We start from the raw sequence: 18986 nt of genomic DNA, 5'->3' as shown, positions 1-18986 counted from the left end.
TTAAATCATTGAGCTTTTTCACGCAGAAACCATTGAGTTTGCTCATAATTTGTAATGGGCGTTTTTCATTGGATCTACAGCATGTGGTATCAACTTTTAATAATAATCTCTCCTACTTAACTGCTAAAATGGGTGAGCACGTGGATACATTAATGGACATTTCTAAGAATGGCATATGTATCTAATCGAAAATGGCCTATAACCAATTAGAGTGCAATTCCATATTACCGTCTGGTTCTTATATTTAGTAAATTGCCTGGATAACTTTTATTAATATCAACAGTTAATATCTACCATTTGATACTGATTGTAATGCATTTATGATTTGTGTATGGTAATAGGGGTGCTAGTATTGTTGGCGACAGGTCTGTGTAGTAGCTGCAAAAGAAAGAGCTTTATATGCCGTAATCTTTGGCTGGGTTTCTGCGTGGTTCGTATCTTTGGGTTTCCCTTGTGCCGGCTGGAGTGCATCTTTGCTCTAGTCGATCGCCGAGAGGCAGAACCGCGCCGTTCGGTTTCTCGGAGGTTGACAAACTCCCATACTACCATGGTGAAGATGGAGGAAGTGGCTGCTGGATTAGCAGCGTTTCAGATTCAACAGCTCGCCTCTGTGCAATATTAAAGGGAATTGTGATGGATTTGTTTGACCATTGCCCATTACTGAGGTAATCAGAAGGTTTGCTTCCGCACTAGTCAGAAAAGCGAATCAGATCAATGTTGACCTAGCGGAGATTTTTTTTCGTTTAAGTACCTGCACATATACTGTACAGACCTAATGACTTGTTGCAGCTCCAAGTAAATCCCGTCGTATTCATATGGGGGCTGGGATAGTGTCATGACTCTTGTTGATAGCAATCGCACCCATATTATTCACCACAGTTGTTAAGGAATTATTGGACAGTAAATATGAATATGTGATCTCTGTTATAAATCAGATCACCTTCTTGCTCATTCCCGATTGATAGTATCAATGTCAAAGGAAAAGTTTTTTTCTCTCTCAGCATTTGACCTGTCACATACCACTGAAAGAAATAATATTTTGCCACGGGCCATTTAAACAATCCTGGTAACTTGGCCTGAATCTGAGAGCCTGCTCCTCTCCCTCTCTTTTAGCCAATTCCTTAGGAACCGGTGTATCAAGTTTTTTTTTGTTAATCGCATTGCAAGGCGCTGACCTCTTTCTCTTCCGAGGTATTTACTGTACGTTGACATTCCTGAACACTTCCAACACCAGTTCCATACCTTGCACTCTATCCTTAACATCACTAAGAACTGACAGTGGCTTGCTTTTGACGCTTTAGATCCGATCTGTAGGCTCGAAAAGTGGAAATGTTGGCGTGAGCGAACGTAAACGGCACTGGAGTATTTTAACCATTTTTGTTGGTAGGACTTTTCTTCCTGTTTCTTGCAGTGTGTCTGACGCAGTTTTCAGCTTTTACTCGCAGGAGCTGGATTCGATTCGGCTGATTTATTGTACATGCCTATTAATGGTGGTCTTAGAACAAGTGTGCACATTGGATCTATGTAAACATCGTATTTTTAATTTACTTACAGGTTAGTAGTTTGGGTCGTAGAATGTCGCTGGGCTAAGATTCATTCCAGGTTATTCGTGACTGTAAATTTATGTCTTGACTCTATTATAAAACATAGCAGAAAGAGGAACACAGAATTCACATTTTTCAGGGAAGTTGCGGGAGGCAAGTGGAGAAATAGCCCAATTCCAGTAAGTAACGCAACTTTCCCGGCGTCATGGCTAAAAATATGCTGCGATCAATAGAAATAGATTCTTCAGACTAACACATAGCCATTAACTCTTTGTACCGATTTGTTTTTGAGATTAGTAAAATATCCTGGAGAGAAAAAATGTAGTCATATATATCAGAGTCTCAATATCAGTGCTACTTAATTTCTCAGGACTGATATAAAGAGTATTGGCATTGGGCGCCAAGAATTGTTTGACACCTGGATTTAAGTCTGCTATTTTCAGTATACTTACTTTCGTTTGAGTTTCATTAGATTGTAAGTTTTAGAGCCAAGGTTTAGTGTATACACAAGTGTGGCAAAGAAGACAAGTTTAGATTGTTTGGTTTACTGATTAATGCCATCATATGATTAATGCCTAGTAACAGGTTAAAGGAATTACAGTAACTGAAAAAGGTTTAAAAGATATGAGTTAATATGACAGACAGAGAGTTTTATGGTAACATGTTTCCAGGAACTGATCAGTAACCCATGGTGTTAGTCTGAAGAAATGTTTGTGGAAATATATTCCTTGAATCTCCAAGTGAGCTACTGTGCTGACCTCTGACAAAGGTTGCAGTCACTTTGTGCACCCTTGTAGTTTGGATGCAGGACGCCGCCATAATCCATGACCATCCATGACAGTAACAAAATGATGAAATATACTTAATTTACTTCAGAGAATGCACGTAGTTTCTTTTACATATAATACTGATTTTTAAAGATGCCTTTAAAAGCAAACTTCAGCCTTCTGGAAATTGTAGTCATATAGTGCAGCTATCACCAGACCATACAGGAGGTGTAGTATCAGTGCGAAGATAGGGTTCCATGATCACAGGTGTCTTAATTACCGTTAGCACATTTCAGTGACTAATAAGACATCCGGCATGACATTTTCTGTCAATTTTTCTTACAGTACTGCACTTTGAAGATGGAAACAGAGGCTACTGATGGCCCTATCAATGATGGTGGTGAGTTTTAAACAGTAATAAGAAATATTTTACCTTAAAATTGTAAAGTGTCTTGTGGATAAAAGTTCTTTGTGTACTCGCTGCTGCTTTTTAAATTGAGTACTGTTCTTTAAATTTATAGTCAAAGGAAGTGAACACTTAAAAATGAAATATGCTTTAAAGACAGGATGCACAGTAAATTCCTTCAGAGATCAATCACTGTTTTTATTTTGGTCCAAGCAGTATTGCTTTTTATCATGGTTATATCAACCTTAGAACACAAATAACTTATATTTCACCAGACTTATTTATTGGAAACAAGAACCCTGCTTTATTAACTACTGTGTGATGACTGACTTTTATTGGAACAGGTAGTGATGACTTCTCTCCCAAGATGGAGCATTCAAGAGTGGTGGTCCCCACCACAAGCACGCCCAATGGCCAGTACACCTCCCTGAGTCACATGACTAACAGTAAGTGCCTTTTTGTCTAGTTTCTACTCTGCACCAGCATTATTCTCTGAATCTGCTGGTTTTACCACAGCACATAGCTCAGCAATCAACACTCTGAGCAGAAACTCAGTTTTCAATTGTTTGAGTGTTCAATATTCGTACATATAAACTTACTTTGTGGTTTAAATTATGGAACATATGGATTTGGAAATCTATGTTATCCTTGCCAGGTAGGAAATGTTTGCATTTAGTTGGCAACTGTTTATGTTCTTATGAGAGTTTATGTGTATTAGAAAGATATTTTGAATAATAAATGTTTGGTTTCTTAAAATTATTAATTCAATCTTCCACAATTGTCTGACAACTACATCCAGAATTTTACTTTGAGTATAAATAGTAAATAGAAGTAGAATTTCAGAAATAACCATGTAGTTTGCTGCATGTGAAACCACTTTAATCAGCCTTATTATTTTTTGTCTTAATTTCCACACCATCTAATTTACAATAAGCCACAAGTTGTTATAGAAAACGATAATCATATCAGAGTATTTTTGATTTGCAATCCTAGTGTGGTTTATTCCATTTGTCAGAATGCTGGATTCAGAAAATGTGTCTGGGTGTTTAGGAAATATTTTGTGGTTATGATGGTTACCAACTGATGTAAAATTGTTTGCTGGAAGAGTTGGCTGATGCATTGCTCCCTACCAAAGGAAGATCGTAGATACTGTCTGTTTTTTGTAGATTTCACAAGCTGCCAGTGCAATTTTGGCTAAGTTAGGTAAGTTAAAGGTTGCTAAACAAATCTTTGAAATGTAAGAAGGTGCTGCATGCAGTCGATACAAATACAGATTATGGTACTCCTAGGCATAATAGTAATTTGGAAGACCAATGCTAAACATACGTTCAAAAAGAGAAATTTTTTGCCCTTTTGATGTGATCTGGCTTACTTCTAACATTAACAAGTCGAGAAAAGAACACTTATTTTTAGTAACAGATACATAATCTAAATTGTTTTTACTTTCTTTATAGTTTAACAGTCGTGAAATGTAGCTGGAGTGAGAGAAGGTCATTGATCGCTTTAAGTGTGTTTTTGAACTTTTGAAAATTATTTTCTCTAAACGGTTTGAGTATTCCTTTACACTGCCATCCAAATTTTAAGTACAATTGTTTTTTTATTGGAATAAAATGGAAGTTTAATGGAAAATATTTCATATATTGAAAATGAGTACATTTTTACTTTCATGGAAGGTCCACTGCAGTTCCTGCTATTAGGCATTGTGATTTTGGACATTTCCCACAAAAAAATTCAATTGTGGCAAAAGTTAAATTTGAACGTATTATGCAATATGTGCTTGAAATTTGTAAAAACTATCTGAAAGTTGTTTGTTCATTAGCAGTGGTTGATATCAGGTGGGGTGCACTGAGTAACGAGATGCCTTTGCTGTTAATCATATTACATATTGTTTGGGGTTAGTATGGATATGAACAAAGCTTTTTGGGATGAAATATTTAAAGAATGTGGAGATCCCTGTTTTCCCTGCTGTACTTGGTTCCTTTACACGTTTTAGATTAGAAAAGTAATATTAAGTCAGGTACATTTACAGCAGTTTTCCAAAGACAGGTTTCTCAATAGCCTTGGTTACTTTGTTATATTTTACTGTAAATCTAATTTGAGTCTCATGGGACAAAGTGTGGTGCCATATTTCTGCTGCAGTTGCTAGAGCAGAAATAATCGGGAATGAAACCTGCTGTTTCTGTATAAAATGTGTTAGCATTGTACATTATTTCTTACTATTGACTCATACTTTTTATAGAACTCGGATTCAGAACAGCAGGAGTATGGTGCTACACAGTGTAACATATATGTTCAGTGGTGGTGGGGGAATCTGCCCTCAAAAATGATCCCTTTTTATCTTGTGTGTAAGATGACACCTCTGGCCCAAGGCCAAGTATTATTGGGAGAGTGAGGACGGTGCAGACAGGACTGGCAACAAGTTTGCTACAGGAATGGGGTGGAAGAAAGTGGGTTTGTCTCAACCTTGGAGCTTTTGTCAAAACAGCGTTGTTTAACCTTTTGATTGCCATTTTCTCCACTAACTAAACACATGGCTTTGTCTTTGGAAAAAATAACATATATAACTATTCTTAGTGAAAAATTGTTAGATTATTTAAAGGTTCAGCTTTAACCTTATAGCATATCAGTTATTTTACACATTTTAAATTAAATTAGTTTTACCAAAATAATTTTCTTTAATTTGTAATTGTTTCCTCAGAACACTACCATCCCAATTGAAGGACTAACTACTCAAGTTAATTTTAGTCAGTACATCAATTAAGATCTGTGAACCTTGGGACAGAATCAATTTTTGCATCGTCAAAGTCATTGGCTTAATTATAATTAAAATTATACTATTTTCTAACTAAGTATTGTTCAATAATTTGGGGATAGTAAGTTGATTGTAGTCAAAAAGGGCATTTCATAACCTCAGCATATCCAAAAGCACCTGACCACCAATGAAATACCTTTTGAAGTTTAGTCACTGTTATAGTATAGGAAACAAAGCAGCCAATTTGCATATAGTGAGCTCCGACAAACAACAATGTGGTAGTGACCTGATGCCTTGCTTTTTAATGATGATAGTTGACGTATAAATATTGACCAGAATGTCTAAGAGAAGTAGTTCCATTAAATATTTTAGGTTTTCATGAGAGAGCTAACAAGATTCTGACTTAATGTCTCATCTAAAAGATGCTGGGGAAACAGATATATCAAGAACCAAAAAAAAGACAATTTAATGTTTTTATTTATTTATTCATTAGTGTCAAAGGTAGGCTTACATTAACACTGCAATGAAGTTACTATGAAAATCTCCTAGTTACCACACTCAGGCGTCTCTTCAGAGAATTTAGCATGGACAATGCACTTAAGGTGGAGACATTTTGTTCATACTAGCAAAGGGTCGTCATCTGAAATATTAATCAGCCTCTTTATTTGAACTGCTTACATTTCAGGTAGAGATACTTAATTGATACTGATGTAATGTTAACCTGTCGTTTTCCTTTAACTGATCATAGACATATAGTGCGTTTTTAGGATTTTTTAATCTATGTTCTATGCTCGCAGTTTTCACAGTTTGATTGCGATTATTATTGAAAACTTGAAAGGCTGAGATTACGTCATGGAAATACAGAATTTCTGATATATCAGTGTGTTAAGTGCCTTATATTGTCACTGATGTTGGATACAATTTTTACCATTGGGTGTAAATGTTTGGAGAAATGTGGAATGATTTAGAAAACTTGTAATATGCAGTCTTTTTATACAAATTCAGATTAAGAGGGAAGTTGTACTACATAAATTGGCTTATTATTAAAATTAACTAGTTCAATTCATTTAAAAGACTGCATTTTTTTTCTTTATTCATTCTTAGTATTCGGGTATTGTTGGCAAGGCCAACATTTAGTAAAGAACAAAGAACAAAATCAGCCTGGGAAACAGGCCCTTCGGCCCAACGAGCCCACGCTGCCATCTCAACACCACCTCTCTACCCATGACCCCTATCTAATGTTTTATGGCCGTCCAGATTGAGGGAAAACTGATTTAGGGACAATTTATTCCTGCCAATCAGCCTAACAGCACATCTTTGGGGTGTGGGAGGAAACCGGAGCACCCGGAGAAAACCCACGCAAACATGGGGAGAATGCGCAAACTCCCACAGACACCGGTCCAAATCCATGTGTCTGCACAGCAATCAGCGATAGTCACTTGAGCTGTCGTCTTGCCCAGTATCTTGCCTGAGAAGGTGATGGTAAGCCATCTTCTTGAACTGTTGATCGAGGCTTGACACAACTGGCTTGCTATACCATTCCATAGGGCAGTTAAGAGTCACCTTCATATTTGTGGGACTGAAGTCACATATAGACCTGAATGGGTAAGGGTGCCAGGTTCACTTCCCTAATGGATAAGTGAACTGGTTGGGCTTTACAATGATCCAATATCTTTGTGGCTCCTCTCACTGGCAGCAGCTTTTATTTTCCAAATTTCTGAAACTGAATTTAAATTCTCAAACTGCCATTTTGGGATTGGAACTTACACTTTTTAATTACTAACTCAGTAATTTAACCACAAATTTAAACATACTTGTTAATTGACAACATTTAAATGAATCATAAGTGATCCAGTTGGAGTAGTGTCCAGTGCTAGGCACCAGACTTTAGGAAGAATGCTGAGGCCTTAGGAAAATTGCAGAGGAGATTTGCTACAGTGATTCCAGTGATATGGAACTGTTATTACCTAGAGACTGAAGAAACTGGCCTAGTTGTCCTTGGGGAAGAAAATAATGGGAGATTTAATCAACTTGTTCAAAATTGTTCCTATACTGCAAATAAGGAGAAACTGTTTTTGTGGCAATGGGGCAGCATGGTAGCAGAGTCATTAGCACTGCTGCCTCACAACTCCTGGGACCGAGGTTCAATTCTGGCCTTGGGTGACTGACTAAGTGGAGTTTGCACATTCTCCCTCTGTCTGTATGGATTTCCTTCAGGTGCTCTGGCTTCCTCTCCACAAACAAAAATGTGCATGTTAGGTGGATTGGCCATGCTAAATTGCCCCTTAGTGTCCAAAGATGTGTAGGTTAGATGGATTAGCCATGATAAGTATGTGAGGTTACTGCTATAGGTTGGGGGAGAGGGCCTGGATAAGTTAGTCTGTCAGAGAGTAGGTGCAGACTTGATGGGCTGAATGACCTTTTCTGCATTATGATGATGGTTCCATGATGAGTGTCAGTAGCCAGAATTGTTTATATGCAGAGTTATGATCTAAAATGTATTGCCTGAAAAAGTGACGGAAGCAAATTTAATAATAACATGCGAAAGGGAATTGAATAAATACTTGAAGGGGAAAAAATTACAGGGCTATGGAAATAGGGTAGGGAAGTGATACTAATTGAGTAGTTCTTTCAAAAACCAGCACTGGCACAAAAGGCTGAGTGCCCTCCTTTTATGCTGTATCATTCTATGATTGTTTAGTATCATTTAGACATTTGATTTTACCAGGTTTTAAACTGGTAGGGGTATATTATTTGGTATGGGTTGTTTCAATTCCTAATTAAAATGATAATTGGTGACAACTTATTTTAAATTTTATATAACTACTTTTGCTCGCCTTTGAATGTAAGACTTCAGCTTGCATTTCAAAAGAAATCAACAATCAACAAAAAGAATCTGAACAAATGACAAGTACCTCATTCTACACTAAAGTTTACAGGACAATGAAAGTCATGGGAAAGCATTTAATCCGACATCTCCTTAGTACAGTGGAGTTACAAACGATTGTATTACCAATATTACATAGCTGTTTTAGAACATTAATTTCTCAGCCCTATTGTACCACATCTCTTAAAAGCAAGTAACGTATTGTAATGTCATTACCTGGTGACTGTTTCAAATATTTGCTTTGAATTATTAAATAATTTATGATAAATATGAAATGTAAAAGACATCTATATCCATTTATAATTTTGAACCGTTTGTTAAGGGCAACATTTTCTTGGATTTGATGGCAGAATTCAAATTTACACACACTTAATAAACTAAATGGTAAATTGTTAAGATCTTCCTGTATAAAGTTCAGAAAATCTAAAACATTTCTTCACATCTTTACCTTTTTAAAAAAAAAGCTGTATTGAAAATCTTAACAAAGGGACGTGCATTTATAAATCAATATTAAAACCATAAAGGGAAAAGTTAGTAGAGCATTTATGAAAGCATTATTGGAATATAGAATGTATGGATTAGGGTTGTTGAATCTTAGTCACTCGCAACATTATGAAGGAATTGAACAAACTTTCGAAAAGGGAAAAATGCTTGATGTGGAGAAAGAGGCAAGAATTGAGATAGTTAATTCCATTGCACTAGCACTGCCACTGGCATATTGGCTTGCTTCTTAGGTTGAAGTTTATGATTTTATGAAAAATTGACGAGATGAGTGCCGACATCATGCAAAATCAAATGGAAATTTGTTGTATCAAGGAGTTATCGTATTAAGTGCATATAAGTAGTAACTAACACAAAATTAATTTGACCCACAAATGGCTTTCAGATTGAAACAATTGACCATGTAGCTTTTGATTAAACCCAGTTAGTCTGCAGATTTTTGACAGGAGTTTCCAGTCAACATTGTGAATAGTACATGCTCAAAAAGCTGAAGGTTAGTGGAAATTTGCTTTGTATAGTTTCCACTTCAACAGGTTCCTTTTATTTCCAGGCATGTTTTCATTTGATTCAGTGATACTTTTGCACATTCAGAAGGTTGGCTGCCTATTACTGTTTGAATGTGTGAACTGTTGAAACATTTTCTATAGCTTTATCACTAACCACTCTTTAGGCCATCACAGTCTCACCATGGAAGCTCTTCAGATGTAGTTAACAAACTGGGATTGTTGAAGTGACTATCAAATTAATTAGTTGAAGAAATATCACTTTGTTCAAAAAAAAGTCATGACAACTGGACGTATATAGATGGCGGTACAATAAAATATGTTAATTCATAATCCTGTTACTAGTAAACATTAGAAAAGTACTACTTTTAACTTTTTATGCCAGTTTTTCTTTTCCACAAGGTAATGGTCAAACTGTGAAAGCTGAAGTTTTTCTTTGTTTAGCTATAGTTTACTGATGCATTGTCTGGGTGATGATGTTTCTCTTTATGTGGTCCTTTCAGTGACTGTCTGAATTGCACTGTCTTTCATTGTCTTATCAACTCCTAACATATAGTTAAAATAAGAACAATTTAATAACCATCTGCATTCATTATTGTTTCAAAATGTTCTGTTTGCATTTTGGAAGTGCAGGCACAAACTGATTTTAGCTTTTAAGTGTGATCCAGCTTGAATTCAAGGACTCTAATTTCTATATTAAATGTTGCCAGTGCGATTCATCTGATGTTACTAATGAATGGATGAAAAGAAGAATAAGAACAGACCATAAGGCCCCTCACCCCTGTCCCATTATATCTGTTTATAACATTAGCTCAGCCCATATGTTCTCCAATTGCACTTTTTCTGAGTGAGGCAAGAAAAACCCATCTCCCTAAAGAATTGAGCAAATTCCAAAAGCCCACAAAGTCCATGACTCTTTATGTTCATAACTAACTATTCACTTGCCCTCATGTAGAATTATTCTAAAGATCTATTAGACTCCCAACGATTCTCTGAGAGAACAAAAAAGCTTCCTGTTATCTAACTAGCACTGTGGCACAGTGGTTAGCACTGCTGCCTCACAGTGCTAGGGACCCAGGTTTGATTCCCAGCATGGGTCATTCTGTGTCGAGTCTTCCCCTTCTCCCCGTGTCTGCGTGAGTTTATCCGGTTTCCTCCGAGTCTGAAAAATGTGCTGGTTAGATGCATTGCCATGCTAAATTCTGCTTCAGTTTACACGAAAAAGCGCTGGAATGTGATGACGAGGGGATTTTCACAGTAACTTCATTGCAGTGTTAATGTAAGCCTACTTGTGACATTACTAAATAACTTTCTACTTATGGATTTCAAAGATCTGACCAACTATCCATATTTATTTCATAACATCTATTAAACTGTTAAGGTGTATTTCATAACACCAATCAATTAACTATTAAGCCAACATGCTAAAATTTTAAAAAACCTCACTAACCCCAACATTTGTCCAAAGTAAATAACTCCAGCTTTTGAGGTTATCTGCTTAACTGAGATCGCTTGGGAGTTGATGTCATTGTGGTTCTCCTCTTCTGCCTAGATATCCCCATGTAGGGACCAAAACTGAACAAATTACTCCATTTGGGGACATACAGCACCTAAATATTCTTCATTATCCTTTGACAGTACTAGCGTGAAGTCCAAACCCGATTTCACCATAAGCAATGATATTTAAACTAAAACGGGCGGGGGGGGGGGGGGGGGGGGGGGGCGGTGGTGGTGGTGGTGGTGCAATTTTGAGCCCATACTCTCTATCTGCAGAAATAGCAAATAGCAGCACATGATTAAAATCTGGTGTGTGTGACTCGCAGCAGTGAGTTTCTAAGTTCCAATCTTCTCGGCCCCTTACTGGTGGACATGGCAGAATGCCATAGGACCACAGAACACTAATTTTACTACATTAACACGTCATTTGCAATCACACTGCAGATGTTGAGGCAGCACAGAATTTTTAGTGGGCACTGGTGTGACGTCATGCTGGTGCCATTTATAACAGGTTTACATAAGCGTGAACCTGGCACCTTCACTTCCAAGTGGGGTTTCGGACATGAGCACTCAGGCAGCCAGCACCCTCTGCCATCTGCACTGCTCAGGGGACACAGGAGAGGACTTGGGGGACATGGATAGGTTGAACTTGGATGGGGATGGGGGCCCCAGAAGCGTCATTTTACGGAGAGGCGATGGGAAGGGCCACTTGCAAGCCTCATCTATCCTTAGTTCGAGGGCACCCCCTGCTTTAAAGGAGTTGTGAAGGCTGTATGTAGGCACCCTTTTCGGCATTTTCCTTCCTGAGTTCCAGTCCATATCACAGCTGAAGGAGTGCCCTTCTTCGGGGGGCTGGCAAGAGCGTGGGAGGGACATAGCACTGCCATTCTCAGATGAGTAAAAAGTCTGACAACACCAGGTTTTAGTCCAACCTATTTATTTGATAATATACTCACAAGCTTTCGGGGTTAGCCCCTTCGTCAGGTGACGAAGGGGCTAACCCCGAAAGCTTGTGAGTATATTATCAAATAAATAGGTTGGACTAAAACCTGGTGTTGTCAGACTTTTTACTGTGTTTACGCCAGTCCAACGCCGGCATACCCACATCATTCTCAGGTGACACAGGGATGAGGCATCTGGTGTACGCACTGGTTCCCCCAAACTTGATGGTACGAACAGACAGGGTGGAGACTCTGTGGGTGGACAAAGTGAAATTTATCCCGACAAAATAGTAACCTTACTGAAATAGTGCCTGTATTCACCCATGTGAGACATTCCAGGTGCCTCCCCAGGACCAACAACTGAGATTGAGGTGGCTTTCTGACTTCCACGTCCTTGATGGGTGTTCCCTGGGGGGGCTGAGACCTTGAAGGTCCGGGCCTGCTTTCAAGCAGTGCAGATGTTGGACTGCTGTTCTCCTTGTGTCAGGGACTGGAGACATGCCTGTCATAGAGAGAGAGAGGGAGGAAGGGGTGGGTTGCCAGATGGGCCAAAGGCACACAGGGTTCCCTAGCTGGAGGGCCTGGGCTGTACCTCTGCTGATCCTCTTCCCTTCAAATTCCCAGGAGTCCCTATGCTCCTCCATGGGATGGAGGGGCAGCTGAATTGAGATCCAGAAGACTTGCCACCCTGTGGCACTGACACTCAGAGGTTCCCACCAGTGCCTGCACCATACAGTCAGCTCATGCACTGAGCCATAATGCAGACATCTCGTACCACGGAGTGCACATCCTGCACCCAAGTCTCCACTGTGGACACCAAAGCTCTGCAGCATCTCATCGGATAGAATGCAGTGGGACTTCTTCAATCGCCCTTGCACTCATCCCTTCCTGGGTTTTGCAACTCTGCCTCTGCAGCTCCAGCAGCTTGGGGACAACTGGGATCCTTCTGAGTGCCGTTCCCTGGGATGTCCCTGCCTTGGCTTACTGTGGATCGTCAGCTGTGAGGTGCTCACCAGTGAGTGAGCCAGAAACCTACCTACATATTGGATCTACCGAGGCGTGGATTTTTGCCCTGGAGCCAGGTGTGGGTTTCAGCTGTGAAGCCTCTTCAATGGCAATTGGAGAAGTCCCCCTCTGCACTGTTGGAGTCCGATAGTTCCAGAGGCATGAGGATGATCCCGCCTGTTCCAGTGGTCGGTCTCTAAGAGAAGGTACATGACATCAATGCATGACAGAGCATATGGAGGGAACAGTGTTTACTCATTTGAGACTTGAGGAATGACAGCATATGTGCTGAGGATTTTTAAGTTTTTCTGCTGCACTCACTTCACTAGCAGTGCAGGCACGCTCTTCCACCTCCCTAACCAGTTCGAAGACCTGTCCTCAAAGTGTGTGAGGGTTCGCAACTCAGGCATGACTACAGCTGGCTGCACCTGCTGACACCTGTTGTGCTCTTGTTTATCCTGCAGATACACGGATTGGGAAAGTGTAGGTGGGAGTGTGGATTTTTAAGATGGTGATGAGGTGAGGCAGGCGTGGGGCTTGGTTGGGAGCTGAAGTGTGCGGAACATAGCAGCTACTGAGGGAACATGGTGATTATGGGAGGGAGGGGGAACCTGGTACCTGGTTTTTGCAGAGGCCAAGGTGGCTGAGTGTGAGAAGGGGTTGGCGTGTGAAGGGCGTGCAAGGGAGTCAAGTGGGAGACTGGGGATGGGTCACCTTCCCTGGCTGAGCCAAAAATATTATTAATCTTGTTACCAACACTGCTGTCCTGCCCTCTCCTGCAGTCCACTTGCACTCACCAGGGCTGCCACTGCATCACAGGTGGAATGGTCACCCTGCTGGATGGTCATCCGCTGGAGTGTGGGTTCAGTGTTTCCTGTCTCTGTGCCAGTCCATCAAGCAGTCTGGTCAGTGCCCCTTCCGTGATGCTTGGTGCTGGCCTCTTGGCTGCTGCCATCCCCTGCAGTCATTGTTGAACAAGTGCTGGGCAGCTGTTTATATGGAGCTCCCCAATGCTTGCAGCAGTTAAGTCATTAAGCAGTGGGTGAATCAGAGGAAATGCGCTGCTGGTGCAGCATAAAATTCATGGGAATAGAAATTAATACTTTGGAGTCATAAAATTTGGCTCAAAAACATCTTGGCACCATCGGCGCATGTCATTTGTCCACCTTACAAATAATTTGTTTTCTGTAATAGTGAGATGGAACAGTGAAGTTGCTGCATGTGATCTTAGGCTGTAGTGCTGTCCTGAAGACATCTCCGTGAAATACACTTGGAAAATTCAGAGGCCTGGACAAGTACAAAAGCTATTAATGAGGCTATCTGTATATTCATTGCAGTGGGGAACATGATGGTGATATACATTTATTACTATACACAAATCCAGTTTGTCAGTTTATGGGGACAAAGATAAAGGACAGGAACCGAAACATGAGCAGAAATATTTCTATTTTAAAGGATTCATGATATATGCATGCTGCTTTAAAGAGCTCTTTTCAAATGTTAGGACGTTGGTAAGGATCAATTCAGATTTTAATCAAACTGCTGTTTCCCTGCTGCTCCTTGGCTGTGTAAACAGAATTCATAGGCCGAAATTGTCCGACTGCCTGCAGATGGAATTTCTTGGCCTCGCTGGCAGCGCAAAATTCTTGTTCTCACTGGCAGCGGTGGCAAGGAGTACGATACCGGAGAATTCCGGTCTTGGTTATATTTTACTGTTAATGACATTGGTGACATTTAGAAAAAAAGTTCTGTGAAGTTTAAAAAGTTGCCTATTCACTTAAAAAATCTTTAAACTTTGTTCCACAATGGTTGCACTTGTACTAAAGTGTGTTCAGAACTCAACTGCTATGAGTTAGCTTCCTCGAGGCAAGTGGCCAAACACCAAATTCAATTTGGATCCTCATGCACAAACTGTCTCACTTTGATGTAATGTGTTAAATAATTAGCCTATAATTCAAGCTAATAGATGTATAATCATCTTTATGGAATATTATTTACATCTAACAAATGCTAATTTGATTGACCTAAAATGGTTTGAATGGTAGTATTTGCTCATGAAACGTAATGCCATTTAATCAACATTAAGAGTATCTTCTACAACCAAAGCAGTGAATCATTATGGATTTACAGATGATATTTACAATTTTTTTCTGTATATTTTGATTGTAAATGAACTTGTCTTCTGGAACTGGTTATCTGAAAGAAATCTTCAATACATGAGTCATCCTTCTGTGGCTTCATTTTATTTTTAAAGGTTAGTTAAGATATCTCAAACATAACTCAGAGATCTCGTCTGAAAATACATTTTTAAAGTTTATTGGCTGTTCTACTGAGATTTTGAAATGTTTAAGAGCATCCTATACTTTTTTAAATCCCATTTTATTTCTGACTTGTTCAGAAAGGTTATTATAATGTAGCAGTACATATATATCTAGAATTACACAGAATTTACAGCAAAGAAACAGATCATTCGGCCCTTAGGTCTTTGTAATTGTTCATGTTCTGCACTGGTCTTCTCCTACCCTACTTCATCCATGCATCAACATGTCTTTCTATTTCTTTTGTCTTCATATGTATATAGTTTTTCTTTAAATACATCTCTGCTATATACCTCAATTATGCTGTAATTAATGCGCATTTGGGCTGAGGTAACTCCCAATAATCTTTTTTAAGATACTTTCTCCACTTCTCCAATCAAGTTTATGCACAAAATGAACCATCCCTTGGTATTCTGTCATGACTCTGACCAATCAATTCTTATCCCTATATAGGTCGCTTTGCACCATAAATGATTCCCTTGCAAATGATTTAGCTAGCTGCTTCAAAAGTTACTTCACATTGAATCTCTTTTTGAGTGTGGGAGGCGGAGGTAAAGATGAGGGACGAATGATATGATCTCAAATGCCTTGTCCCCTTGCAACGTGACTGAAATTGAGAACTTTGCATGCAGAATACTTTTTGAAAGTTACCTTGTTTAGTGTTAAATGGTCTAGAATCTAAGTGAGAGCAAAACAAAAATAGTTACCAAATTGACCTTTCACCTTCAGTAGTTTTCAATTATTATGTTAGCTGTTCTGCACCTATCACCTGCATCTGAACTGCTTTGCCACTTTGCTGCTTTGTAATGTGGAGTTTTCAACTAATGAAGACTATCTAGAATTCATGTTCACTAGTAGTATTTAATATTGATGGCAGTATTTGTTTGACTTTGTGAATAACTATCATTTATACAAATTTATATTCTTATTATTAACTCTGTTAATAATCTGTTTATGTTTGAGTCATATTAGTCCAGAATAAAGATTTGAAAGAAAGAACTATATTTATTGAATAACCTATATAATCTCAGGACATCACAAAGTATTTCTGAAGTGTAACAATATCGAGAAATATGGCAACTTGCATGGCAAGAGCCTACTTAGAAAAAGCTGATTATTTTTAGTGATGTTATTTAAAGGATAAATGACACACAGAACTTCCCAGTTTTTCTTTGAATAGTGCAATGGATTCTATTATACCCATCTGAGGTGTCAGATGGAACTGTAGTTAATTGTCTTATCCTAAAGATGGCATTGGCATTGAGCGTCAGCCAAAATTAGGGTGTCTGGTGTGGAGCTTAAACTTGACTCACAGGTAAAAATGCGATCATTGAGCCAAAGCTGAAACAGTGTTCTGTCATACAGATATGTGCCTACATTCAAGCATTCATTACAAATATATTTGTTATTATTTTAAACTTTACAGCTGACTCTAGCAGCTTTCACTCATCATCCTACTGATCTTCACACCTCCGCATCCCACTGCTTTGTGAAAGAAAAAGCCAGTTGATCTTTTGGGGAAATCCTGTTTAGGATTATACTACTCACCAGTAACGTTCTGAAGATTGAAGATAATACTGTGGATTTCTTCGGAACTTGGGGGGTCTATGGATACTCATTTAATCGCTGCTTGAAAATCAAGCAGTATTTTCTTATTAAGTCTTCCCATTAAACATATTTCAAGTTGTATCATAATTCCTATTATTTTAATGGTATGCTTCAAATGGCGACCTTACAATTCATTCCAATAGAAAAAATGGGAACTAGCCTCAACTTGTTTGACTTATCCAGTGCTCCAAAAGTTAATTTCGTTCAGCAGACAGAAATTGCTTCAGCACATTTCAGTGCCCTGGTTAATGGTGATAGTTACATTATAGTAAGCTGCTTTGATAGTGGGTGCGTTTTATGAATCATGCAAAAAATATAACAAAGCTTTATGTTAGAAATCTAATTTTGTTATTTTCTGTTTCTCCTTTTGTTTTTATATTTGCTGAAGGGCAAAATCTCTGAAAATCCAATGTTCAGAAAATTAAGACAGTAATTTGTAATGCAGTCTATAATTTTAACAATTGGAAATGCAGGGACTATTGTTTGATCGTCATACTATAGTATAGATGATTTCAGCTGTCACCTTCTAACCACATTTATGTGGTGTCGCAGTACATTGGAACATCAGTGCACAGTGTCAAATATGATGCACGTTTGCATTTCCTCTTTTGTCATGGATTCTGGAACACAAGTGTCTCCTTGAAGGATTGAGAGAAAATCAGCCACTGCCTAATGCCTTCTTGCAACTGGTAGAAGAACGGCATTAATGGAACGTTGACTACAATTTGCACATGTACTCAATCTTTATGCTATAGGAATTGAAAAGTTTTGTGCACCCTGAATTGGAAGAAGAAATGGGGAAAGTCAAAGGATTAACAGCCTCAGCAAAAAAGACTAAAACGTGACTTAGTAACCATTCTTTAAACTCTGTGTAGACAAAGACTTTTACCATGCAACTTCACCAAGCTGAATATGTGACTTTATTCAGTTTGGAGCGTAAGTATTGCATTAAGAAAATGGTGAACATTAATTTTGCTTATCTTGTTACAAAATTGTTGATATTGCTAGAATGCTGTCTGAACCTTACTTTTCAAAATCAAATTGAACAAGTTTTCAAAATCAAATGTTCTTTCTAAGACTCAAGTGAAGAAAAAACAAATTGCATTGTCTTTTTAGTGGGATGAAGCAAAGATCTTTATCAGTATTCAAGGGGGAAATGGGCTGGTTGCTTGCGCTGTTGCAAGTACTTAGAACATCACTCCAGAAATCGCATTCCGCTGAGACATGCACCAAGAGCTGTCCCAGACAGTAGATGCAGGAAACTGTGCACCACAATATCTACAAAAACAAATGGCTAGCACTGTTCCAGTGACATATAGGTAATAATAGATCACAACACAGTGGTTAAAGAAGACATACCAATACAAACTGCTGTGTCTGAATCTAAGGACTGTTACTCACTTAATAATAAGGTATGTTTGAAACATTTAAACTTGCTTCATTCACATGAAGTCTGTTTTAAATATTCTTGTTTTTCTCATTGATTATCAGTCAAGTATGAATATGGGGAAAGAGTGGGATTAGAAAAAAAAATGACCTTTTGTATTTCAGCAGCTAGCATTAACCTTTTTTTTGGTTTTTCAGCAAACTCCATCAAGATAGAGATGCATAGTGATGAGGATGATGGAAAAGTTCTTAATCAGATGGACCGAGCCAGAAGCAAAGAGGAAATGAGTGCCATGGAGGAATCCGTGGTGGAAAGCAACGGAATGACTGAAAGCAATCCAGGGTCGGAGATACAAGCTGATGGAGGAATACGACTCCCGAATGGTAAACTGAAGTGTGACATCTGTGGGATGGTTTGCATTGGGCCCAATGTTCTAATGGTACATAAACGGAGCCACACTGGTAAGCAGCTAAAGAAAAAGTTGATCGTACACTAGATAAGAAATGTGTACTTCGAAAGGAGCCAAAGTTGTGGTCCACTTTAATTTTAGACACATTTTTACAACAACTAAATTTTCTTTAAATCACCAGTGTGGTGCAATAAATCTAGGAATTTTGAGTGAATAGGTTTTTTTTAAAGATTTTGTAGTTGCACAAACATACATACTGACATAATTAAGATTGTTATCTACTATTATTGTGCACTCCATAATGAAGCTGTTGTAAAGCAGACTTAACATGACGAGCCAAACTGAACGTTGCTACTTTGAAAGTCTCTGCAGTGATAGTTATCAATCAAAAGGTGACGTAAAATCCAAAATATCTAGGTTAGAAATGTCATTCTCATTGTCTTGCTCCTTTGCAAACTCTA

The 18986-nt window shown here is 38.6% G+C and overlaps 1 protein-coding gene across 7 annotated transcripts in view; it reads left to right on the top strand.

Moving 5' to 3' along the window:
• Positions 1 to 18986, top strand: part of LOC145349911 (zinc finger protein Helios-like) — a 125615-nt gene that overhangs the window by 36979 nt on the left and 69650 nt on the right. For 2 of the 7 annotated variants that reach the window (XM_080198577.1, XM_080198571.1), the window contains exons 2-4: positions 2657 to 2711; positions 3062 to 3163; positions 18314 to 18577. In XM_080198577.1, coding sequence (XP_080054703.1) covers positions 2657 to 2711; positions 3062 to 3163; positions 18314 to 18577 — 421 coding nt within the window. Of the gene's footprint in view, positions 1 to 101; positions 666 to 1025; positions 1384 to 1471; positions 1555 to 2656; positions 2712 to 3061; positions 3164 to 18313; positions 18578 to 18986 lie in introns of those variants that run through there. The other 5 variants (XM_080198572.1, XM_080198573.1, XM_080198574.1 and 2 more) reach the window with 5 other exon arrangements.

Source organism: Carcharhinus amblyrhynchos, chromosome 11 (genome assembly GCF_965287045.1).
Source record: "Carcharhinus amblyrhynchos chromosome 11, sCarAmb.v2.hapA, whole genome shotgun sequence".
NCBI lineage: Eukaryota > Metazoa > Chordata > Chondrichthyes > Carcharhiniformes > Carcharhinidae > Carcharhinus > Carcharhinus amblyrhynchos.
The sequence above is the reverse complement of the archived record's forward strand: the minus strand, read 5'-3'. Positions and strand labels throughout refer to the sequence as shown.